Source organism: Geotrypetes seraphini, chromosome 4 (assembly GCF_902459505.1).
Source record: "Geotrypetes seraphini chromosome 4, aGeoSer1.1, whole genome shotgun sequence".
Lineage (NCBI taxonomy): Eukaryota > Metazoa > Chordata > Amphibia > Gymnophiona > Dermophiidae > Geotrypetes > Geotrypetes seraphini.
The window spans coordinates 9,440,917-9,452,098 of record NC_047087.1 but is presented as its reverse complement, the minus strand read 5'-3'; the positions used below and the strand labels follow the sequence as shown (position 1 = coordinate 9,452,098).

General features: G+C 45.2%; 1 protein-coding gene across 1 annotated transcript in view; it reads right to left on the bottom strand.

Annotated features, from left to right (window-relative positions):
- Positions 1–6,370: 6,370 nt before the first annotated feature.
- APRT (adenine phosphoribosyltransferase) overlaps positions 6,371–11,182 on the bottom strand; it is a 31,332-nt gene continuing 26,520 nt past the window's right edge. The window contains exons 4-5 of the mRNA XM_033943688.1: positions 9,979–10,057; positions 6,371–6,879 (exon numbers count right to left, since the gene is read on the bottom strand). Of these exons, the coding sequence (XP_033799579.1) occupies positions 6,737–6,879; positions 9,979–10,057 (222 nt within the window). The 3' untranslated portion in view covers positions 6,371–6,736. The remainder of the gene's footprint in view (positions 6,880–9,978; positions 10,058–11,182) is intronic.

Sequence of the window (11,182 nt, the reverse complement as noted above, 5' to 3'; positions counted from 1 at the left end):
TAGGCTCTGCATAAAGAAAAGAAAAATTCAGGAGAAAAACCCCCCGAGGGTCCCAAGGGACTCCCTGCCACAGCAGGGGACCCAGCAGAACCTTGCCCCTGCATAGTCAAAACAGGGGGAAGGTCACCTGAGGTGGAAGACAAAATGGAGGGGCCAGACAGAGAAGATGGCGGTTTTCCCGCCAAAAAAGCTCCCTCCATAGCCTGAAGCGGCTGAGAAACCTGAATAGTCTCAGCCGCTAAAGCAGGCAAGCCGGCATCAGCTGTCAAAAAATCAGCTGAGAGGGAATCCTTCGGGGAATCCCTCCGTGGGCGGTTGTGGAAGACCGGGCTTCCCCACTGCTCCAAGCCGACTCGCGAGGCACCATCGGCGGGGAGCTCTGGGCGCCTGCAGCCGCTGCCGACGGAGCTCCACCACCTCACCGACCCAAACCACCGAGTTCAGGCCGGCCGCGAGTGCCTCGCGGCTGGACTAAAATTGTGTCCTACTCCCCCGGAGAAGGGCACAATTGCTCCATACGCGACCTAGCTATAAAAAAGTGCTGGTTACATGAAAAAATACAGTAAAATACAGTTTTCTTAAAGGGAAACAACCCTTCAGACCAGCACTACCTCAGGATTTTTTTTTTTTTTTTTTTTACAGAACAGACTCCACAGGCTCTCGAAGCAATATGCCTTGCTTGACTTAGGGGGCAAGGCTTACTGCTGAGGCTCCTCTAAAAAAATGTGGGGAGGTGGAGGAAGTGGGGGGAGGGACCCCGCTCGTGACCCGCCGGGTTTGACACCCCCGAGGTCGGACGAACCCCCAAACAGAGTCCGTCCAAGCTCCGTCCGGCTAAAAACAGGGACAATAAACCCCCTAAACAAATTCCAACAGCCCTACCAAGGGAGATGGGTACAGATCACTCAACACCTGCTGGAGACTGAAAGAAGACTGAGGGAAATAGAGAGGAGGGGCTAGGATATACTGTCCCAAAGTTTTGTTTTCAGTCTCCACCTGCTGGTCATGATTAGATATATACCCATTCGTAAAGTTAACCTCTACTGGTCTGGAGAGTGCTAAAGAAAAGGGAAATTCTCGGACTGGGTGAAAGTGACTAGTGGAGTGCCCCAGGGCTCGGTTCTTGAGCCTATTTTGTTCAATATTTTTATAAACGATCTTGAGGAGGAAACAACATGCAATATAATAAAGTTCGCCGATGATACAAAACTATGTCAGGTGGTTGGCCCTCAAAGGGACTGCGAGGAGCTCCAGAAGGATCTAAGACAGCTGGAAACGTGGGCGACAAAGTGGCAGATGAATTTTAACATAAATAAATGCAAGGTGATGCATCTAGGAAAGAAGAACAAAGAACACGAGTATAGATTGTTTGGGGTAACATTAGCAAAATGCGAACATGAAAGGGATTTGGGGGTACTGATTGACAGAACCCTAAAGCCATCGGCGCAATGTGCAGCGGCGGCGAAGAAAGCAAACAAGATGTTGGGCATGATTAAGAACGGGATCACGAGTAGAAAGGAAGAAGTCATAATGCCACTTATAGAGCAATGGTCAGACCACACTTAGAATACTGTGTCCAACACTGGTCTCCTTACCTCAAGAAGGATATAACTCTGTTGGAGAAGGTGCAAAGGCGAGCCACGAAACTAGTCAAAGGAATGAAAAATTTGAGCTACGAAGAACGCCTCAGGAAACTGGGACTGTTTACACTCGAGAGAAGACTGAGAGGCGATTTGATAGAGACTTTTAAAATATTAAAAGGATTTGATAAAATAGACCAAGAAGCAGGATTACTAACATTTTCAGATGTGACACGGACAAGAGGTCACAGCCTGAAACTGTGTGGCAGCAGGTTCAGGATAAATGTCAGGAAGTTTTGTTTCACACAACGAGTGGTGGGCGCTTGGAATTCTCTTCTGGAGGAGGTTGTTGCGGAGACTACTCTTCTGGGTTTCAAGCACAAGTTGGATATACACCTTCTTGCAAATCATATTGAGGGATACGGTAATTTCAGGTCTTCAAAATAGAGAACCTAAATGGGCCGCCGCGTGAGCGGATCGCCGGACTTGAAGGCATTTCTTATGTTCTTAATCCTGAAAACCCAACTGGATTGTGGCTCTCAAAGACCGACTTTGACACCTGTGCTCTACTACCAGCAGATGGAGACTTAAGAATTACTGGATATACATTGCCCTTTAAGAATCCTGTGCAACTCCAAACCAGCCAGTGTTTCTCAGTCTCCAGCACATTGTGGATTCAAATTGATTCACTGAAGTGAATTGGGCAGCACTGCTTGCGACTGAAGATCCATAACCTACTTGTCCAAGAATAGTGTGTGGTTTTAGAAGAAGATTAACAAAGACAAGGACCCAATCTGTTGCCGTATAAGGCTATTTGAATATAACAATTTTCAGGTTCAAAATTGAAGTCCTTTGCAGGCTCTGCCTTGAGCCAGGGCTATATGCTTTGAAGCCTTGGGATTTCTCATCTCTTCCCACCCCCCTCCAGTACAGAGCTGTGTCGGCACCTCCTCAAGAAAGGGTTCTGTGTTTTTTATTCTAGATAAAGTAGGTGTTGACTACAGAATGCTGCGGGAATTCATTTGCCTGTCGGATCCTGGCAAGTTCTTTTCCTGTCCCTACCCCATTCCTGATAGCTCTGTCCTCATCTGCACAAGCCTAAAGCACTTTAAAATCATAAGTCTTCAAGGCTTACGCAGTTAAGGCAGAGCTTACAGAAATGAGACAGTGACAAAACCCACGGGGACAGGGAAAATCTGTCCCTGTCTCATTCTCTTGTGCTGACGGCTGTGTTTCAGCACTTAAAGCTCAAGCAAATAAAGCACAGTTACTTACCGTTAACAGTTGTTATCCAGGGACAGCAGGCAGATATTCTCAACAGTGGGTGATGTCACCAACGGAGCCCCGCAGCGGACAACCTCAAAACAGACTTGCTTGAAGATCTTTGTAAGTGCTTCCGAGTGCTGCACTGCACATGCGGGAGTGCCTTCCTGCCCGAGTTAGGGTGCATTACCAAGCATACACGCCAAAGGTTTTTCCCAGGGAGCTCAACTGGGAACTAGTTCACCAACTGGACCAGGAGCTGCCTATCCAGGCACAAAACTGAAAGCTATATCTATCTACCTGCTTGGAGATAGAACATACCTGAAAAAGTGTAAGTTATATAGACCTACTTAAACCCCCCCCTTGGTATTTTTTATCTCTACCTACTGGTCGATGGACATAATTAACCCACTGGTCTGGAATCGTAGGAAGGATGCTATGGAAGCAACAATTTATCAAACTAACAAAACCACTTACATTTCTGTAAAATACACTTGTAGCAGTTGGCTTGAATATTTTAGGACGTCTGTCTGTCTACTGGCAAAATAAAGATGTGGCATCAAAGTCTTAAAGTACCGTATTTGCCGGCGTATAAGACGACCCCCCAACTTTTACAGTTAAAATATAGAGTTTGTTATATACTCGCCGTATAAGACTACCCCTTCTTCCGCACACCTTCTCTACCGACCCGGGTGCAGCACAGCCGGCCAGGTCCCCTTACTTTTGTGGCACTTCCCCGACCGACCGACAACAGCCCCGGTCCGACAAACCTCCCTGCCCTTAACCGCGAATCTAAATTACCTTCTGACTACCCCTTCTTCCGCACACCTTCTCTACCGCCCCGGGTGCAGCACAGCCGGCCAGGTCCCCTTACTTTTGTGGCACTTCCCCGACCGACCGACAACAGCCCCGGTCCGACAAACCTCCCTGCCCTTAACCGCGAATCTAAATTACCTTCTTACAGCTGCTGTAAGAAGGTAATTTAGATTCGCGGCTACAGGGCAGGGAGGATTGTCGGACCCGGGCTGTTATCGGTCGGTCGGGGAAGTGCCACAAAAGTAAGGGAACCTGGCCGGCTGTGCTGCAACCGGGGCGGGGCGGGCCGCTCCTCTCCTTTGGTAGCCACTCGAACCGCGAGGCTACTCTCCTTCTCCTTATCTGCCCTGCCTGCAGCACAGAGCCGAACGGAAGTCTTCCCGACGTCAGCGCTGACGTCGGAGGGAGGGAGGGCTTTGTTTAAGCCCTCCCTCCCCTCTGACGTCAGCGCTGACGTCGGGAAGACTTCCGTTCGGCTCTGTGCTGCAAGCAGAGAAGGTAGGGAGAAGAAGAGCCGCGTACATCCAGAAGAATGAGTACATCCAGCCCCGCGACCCTCGGAGACGTCCCCATGGGATCCCCGTGACCCTAGGGGGCGTCCCCACGGGATCCCCGCGACCCTAGGGGCGTCCCCGTGCAGCTCTCTAATGTAAAGTAAGGGCATTTAAACAGTACCCGGCGTATAAGACGACCCCCGACTTTGGGGAGGATTTTAAGGTACTGAAAAGTCGTCTTATACGCCGGCAAATACGGTACTACATCACACCTGCACTCAATGGTTTATTAAAAAATTACATTTTACAAAAGAGAAATCAAACAGGTTTTTATTAAATCATTACAAAGCTGCTTTTTTCATTAAAACAGACTAGGACTTTAGCTTAAGGCTTTCTATTGTAAAAAAAAAACAACTCAAACACCGACCTTACTTTCTTCCTTTCCCCATAAAACATACCTGTCTAGAATATGTCCAGCTTAAGAGTGGTTAACAAAGAACTGGTCTGCTAGCAAGAAGAGCAGTATACTATCGAATGTAGCCCGACTGAGCGTTTCCTTGCCACTGGCATGCAATTCTCTCTTCTAAGCACTGATAAGCACACTGGCTACTAGTGCTGCCTGATTCAGGGAAAAAAATTTTAATTCGATTCAGCCTATTGAATTATTTTTTCGATTTGATTTTCCTGCCCAATTGGGTGTTTTTTTCAAACATCCTGGTGGGTTTATTTTATAGCCTCTTCACCCCCTCTGCCCTCTCCTAACCACACTGGCGCTGTGGTGTAAACAAAATAAACAAACAAAAAAGACTTTTCCTTTGTTAAATCCTAACTCACATTCACGGTCTAACACCAGCTCTGGCAGGATACACGTTTCAAATCTGACATATTGTAATCACAAAACAGAAAATAAAATTAGTTTTTCTACCTTTTGTTGTCTGGTCATTATTCAAATCTTGTTGGTCCCAGGCTCTGGTTGTCTTCTGATAACTTGCTTGCCAGGGTCTCCTTTCTTCTTTCTCTGTGCTAACCATCCATCTGCCATCTCTGTCCTCCCCTTCCGTTTCCCTCCCTAGGAGGTCTGGCATCTTTCTTTTTTTTTTTTTTTGTCTCTCTCCACAGATCCACCTTTTAACTACCCTTTCATCCAGAATCTCTCCCTCCTTCCCCACCACCCCAGGGTCCACCATCTCTCCCTTTCTTTTCCCAACTACCCTCCTATCCAGTATCTCTATCCTCCCTCCATACCATCCCTTGTGTCCAACTTCTCTCCCTTTCTGTTCCTTCCTTCCTTCCCTAAATCCCATGGTCCATCATCTCTCTCCCTCTCCTCTATTTCTTCCCCCTCAAAGTCCGGTATATGCAAATCTCTTTGAACCCCCCTTCCCTCCATGTACTTCTACACCAGGGCCCCCCTCCCCCTTAAAGATCTGCATCTCACCCCTGAAGGCCTGTGTTCCCCCCCCCTTGAAGGCCTATCTCCCCCCATGAAGGCTTGTCCTCCCTCTTGAAGGCCTGCATTCCCCCTTGAAGGCCTGCCCGCCCCACCCTGGCCTGCTCGCACCCCCCCCCCCAGAAGGTCTGTGTGTTCCCCCTGGCCTCCTCGCACCGTTTACCGTATAGAAGCAGCCTGCAGCAAGATCGCGATGACAGCGATCTTTGCGCTGCTTCGGTGCTGTTTCCTCCGCCGTGGTCCCACCCCTCCTCTGACATTAGAGGAGGGGCAGGACCGCGGCAGAGGAAACAGCACCAAAGCAGCGCAAAGATCGCTGGTATTGCGATCTTGCTGCAGGCTGCTTCTAAACGGTGCAGGGAAGCGAGATGCTGGGGGGGGGGGGAAATCGGACAGCAACACTAACCAGCTGATGCCCCCTCCCCCTCCTAAAGCAGTTGCGGCAGCGACCGGCCAGCAAGAGCAGCGCTGCCGCTCCTACTTTAGGGGGCGAGGGTCAGCCGAATCGAGAAGCTTTTTTTGTTGTTGTTTTGTATCGATTCGAATCGATTCACCTGAAGTGAATCAGTGAACCGATTCGAATCGTGAATTAGGCAGCACTACTGGCTACTAGGCCCATACTAGCTCCACATGATTATAAATAAGGGCTTGCCCTAGAACTGTACTCATCTAAATGAGCAATGAAGAGAGAGCACATCCCATCATATGCCTAAGCCATTATCTGCATGGCAGGTCTTCACTGTCAATACATACCACAAACCCAGATCTGGCTTTAACAGAAAGCTAATTTACTAAGTTTGTCCCTACAGTTACACAATTCAGGCAGAAACCATAGTAAAGTCTATGAACCAGCAGTCTAAATTTAAAAAGGTGAGGTGTGGCGTGGCAGTAAAGTTATGCATCAGATTTATTTCTTTTCCAAAATAAATGTAATACTTTGATCAAGTTTTCATTTAAACTCCTTTTAATACATTAACGTCCCTAAGGATTTTAACCTCAGCATCGCACCTTGTGCCCCCAACTTCAGAGAATACTGTATGTGCAGAGGTGACAGGCCACAAATGACCTGCCATTTGTGTGAACAGAGTCCTAGAAGTTCTAGGAGATGGTAAGCATGCAGGTCCGATGTTGCTCTAGTCATAGTGTAATAGAGAATAGAGCTGGTAAGGGGCGACTTTTCTGGCACCTTCCAACGACTTCAACTCTATCAAAACTAAGCACTCAAGAATCTCCGCATTTAACTTCTTTAGTAAGGTGCAGGCAGCCCACAATGAACCTGTGTTAGAACAAGAAAAATTGTTAAGACTCAGCTAGAGCTTATAATAATGTTTTCAACCAACCTAAGCCAAAGTAGTGGTGACTAAATCCACAGCTTTTGTCTTGGTGACAATCATATAGACAAATATTGGCTATCAATCTGAGAGCTTCCCTAGAGAAGGATTTGTCCCACTGCTTCACTTTCCCATGCATCCAGCTCCCCACCATGCAGGTAAGAGACCAATGCATAGGCTTCCTTTCAGTCCATGTGGCTGCTGGAGGCCCATGAATATGTCACTTGCTGGGACCTAAGCACATATGCAATTTAAGATCACTATGTTTAGCAAAGAAATGACATGCAAATGGATCAAAAAACAGCAATTACCAATCTTGGCCCATAAATTAACAGTCCCTTGACCTAATCTAGAAAGATCTAATCCGTTAACAGGTTTAAAGTGCATAGCTGACTTCAGTAAATCTAGGATAAGTATTTTGCCAAATTAAACTTAAGTAGCTATATAAACACCACAGGCTCAAAGTGCTGGCTTCTGCAAACAAAAAATAACCGAGATAGTGGGCCTTATCTGGCATTGAATATTCAAGTTTTCAGCAATGCCCAGAAGTTATCGGAGTGCTGATGGATATTTAGATAGGTGCCCAATTAGCTGCCCTACCTTTATCCAGGCATTTATCAGATTAGCAAAATGAAAATTGCCGCTAAATAGGTGAGCTCCAGCTCTGCATCCCCAACCTTATATGTCATGTTTGTCTGTCCAAGTTAGATTGTAAGCTCTTCTTAGAGAGAGGAAGAGATAATGGTTACTGTGGGTGGGCAGACTAGATGGGTCTTTTGGCCTTTATCATGGTTCTATGTTTCTAATTGTCAAAATTTACAGCACTGCGTATGTCTTTCAGTGCTACATAAGTGATAACTAGATACTGTCGCTGCTGATATCCAGTGGCACTAGCTGGTTAAGTGTCATTGCATATCAGCAACAGAGCCAGCCAGAGGGATTTAATTAGGTAGGAGCATTCATAGTAAAATACAGCAGATAAAGGCCTGAACGGTCCATCCTGTCTGCCCATTACAAATACATGATTCAATTAACTTGTCTCTTCTTTGATATTTCTGGGTCATAGACCACCTGGTATTATCTTAGGTTCCAAATGCTGAAGTTGCCACCTAATCAAGCCATTGTGACATCACTGCCGAGGTTGGCTCTTAGGCGTTGCTGGAATGAGGCATTATGACATCATCATCTCAGCTCTGGAATGTTGCTACTCTTTGGGTTTCTGCCAGGTAACATAGTAAATGACGGCAGATAAAGACCTGAACGGTCCATCCAGTCGGCCTATTACAAATACATGAGTCAATTAACTTGTCTCTTCGTTGATATTTCTGGGTCATAGACTAAAGTCCACCTGGTCTTGTCCTAGGTTCCAAATGCTGAAATTGCCGTCCAAGCTCACTCCAGCCTATCCAACCATCCCGTTGTTTGCTGGATATCTACCATAAAGTCTGGCCAGTAACATCCTCATGTTCCAAGTTAGTGGAGATCCCACTGATGCCCTCCCCAGCCCATCCTACATCAAATCACCACACATTTTTATTATTATTTTTCTTCTTTCTTTTTTTAAATTTATTTTGTTAGGTTAATATGTAAATACTTAATATGGTGCTTTAAGTTAGATTGGACAGATAGGGAAGTTTTTAAGCACCTAGTGTTAACTGCCTTGATCTGACAATTATTGTAAAGTAAAATGGTATAACAAATAAATTATACATCACCCTTCTACTATGGTAAACATGGAGATAACTAAGCCCCCGTAGTCTGTTTTTCAAAGAAAGTGGCACCATAGAAGTTTAATGTGTGTTGGCAGAATTAATAGTGATTATGAACATCTGAAGAAGCTCCTAGTAGAGTGAAACAGGGACGCCCCGTTGAGCATGAACAGTTTCATTATTTGAAACAAATACCAGAGGTCCATCGTTCCAACGTCTAAAATAGGGAATAGAATCTGCATTCCACTTTGGAGTAAAGCTAAGTACATTTAGTGCTATTTAGAGTGTGGAACGATTGGGATTGTTATCAATTTAACTACTATCAATCTAATAAAAAGGAAAATTAATTTATTAGGTCTTTCTATAAAATAAAATAAATTAATAAATATTTTTGTAAGCGTAGGGGGGACATAAGAGACCTATGATAGCTCATGAAGTGGTTGTATTGATAAGACTAGTTCTAATTCAAACAGCTGTGGGCACTTGAGGTCACTGCTTCCCAAAGTATTAACCATTAATATTACACTTCTCCTTCCGTATTCGCTGTGATAGGGGATTAACAGAACTGCAAATACTGAAAAAAAACGCAAATAACTTTTTCATATGTTATTTGCTATTTTTTATTAAAAACCATGGTGAATATGGTGAAACCGCGAATAACATGGTGGGAGACCTGGCCTGTTCCTGCAGGAGAGGCAAAACACGGTGAAGAAAGTGCTGGGAATCAGCGATTTTCTCTGTAAACGCTTGGAATCAGCGATTTCTCTATGCAAGCTGATGTAATTTGGGGGAGGAGCCAGCAAGCTAAAAACCGTCAATAATCGATAATATTTCTGTAGCGTAACAGATGCATGCAGCACTGAACATTAAACACACCAGGTACTGTCCCTGCTTCAAAGAGCTTACAGTCTAATTATGACAGACACTATGCACAAAATGGTAACATACATAGTAACATAGTAAATGGCGGCATCCAGTCTGCCCAACCATACATGTCCCATAAATTATTTATTTAGTTTAAATGGTCCTTTTTCTTAGATATTTCTGTGAATCAATATAAGCTGCGTCATGAAGGGAACTACGAAGGGGTAGATAGAATTTTAAAGGTCTTTTTGTCAATTCCTCAGCACTTCCTGCCTCAAAACAAGTCTTTTTGAAGAAGGTGGTAGTCTTAAGAACCTAAGGATAGCCATACTGGGTCAGACCAATGGTCCATCTAACCCAGTATCCTATTTCTAACAGTGGCCAATCCAGGTCAGTATATGGCAGAAACACAAACAGCAGCAACATTTCATGCTAACGCTCTCGGGGCAAGCAGTGGCTTCCCCTACCTACCTCCAGTGGCTATCAGATCATCGATAATAACCACCTTCTGTTTTGGGTCTACAGCATCTGTCTGAATTTCAAGTTCAGCCTAAAAAACATAAAAAGTAATTTAGCTTACTTTAGAATTTTGCCTCAGGCAAACTGTCAATACAGCACAAGCACACCACAAACAGGTAAAAAACTATTACAGTACTGAGTCGGACCTCTTGTCTTGACTTGGATTATTTTATGCATAAAAGCTAGAATGATATGCAATGTTTACATTCCAAAATCCCCATAACATTGGGCATCAAAATGGCTTAGGTTTAATGTGAGCAAGTGCAAAGTGATGCATGTTGGAAAGATGCATGTTGGAAAGATGCATGCTGAACTATAGTTATATGATGCTGGGTTCTATTCAAGGAGCCACTCCCCAGGAAAAAGATCTAGGGCCCAGATTCTTAAAACTTTAACACTGTCGCTAAACTGTTTTCCAGTGATTTATCAACCTCCAGTGTATTCTTAAAAAATGCCGAACCATTTTCAAAAAGTGGCTTATGCTTTTGGTGACAAAAAAAGCGACTGATCCAGGGGTGCCCACTTAACGGAGTTTAAGAGGGGGTCGACCGAGATCACAATGGATCAGTGAGTCCTGGAGGTGATTTGAGACAGGTATACACTTGAGTTCAATCGGTCCTTGCCAGATCTGCTTCTCTTCTCTTCCCCTTGTCAGGCCTCTTAGAAGAGGCGAGCGTTTCGTCAGACTCTTCAGCGGTTGTTAGAGCTCAAGGCAGTGATTCCTGTGCCTCCTTTAGAGATTAATACCAGGAAGTACTTAATTTACTTTGTGGTACCCAAGAGGGGTCTTTTCATCCAATTCTGGATCTGAAATGTGTGAACAGGGCACTCCAGGTCCCTTCTTTTCCCATGGAGACCCTGAAGTCCATGATCCTAGCAGTACAGCCTGGAGACTTCTCTCGACCTCATGGAGGCCTATTTTCATATTCCCATTCGGGACTTACATCAACAATTCCTTCTTTTTGCGATTTTGTGAAAGCACTATCAATTCTGTGCGCTTTCATTTGGTCTGGCAACGGCCCCACATACCTTCACCAAGGTTATGGTACTGGTGGCGATGGCCTTGCACAAGGAGGGCTTCTTGATTCATCCTTATCTGTATGACTGGTTGATTCATACAAAGTCCTTTCAGGAGAGCTCCCGAGTTATGGCCCTT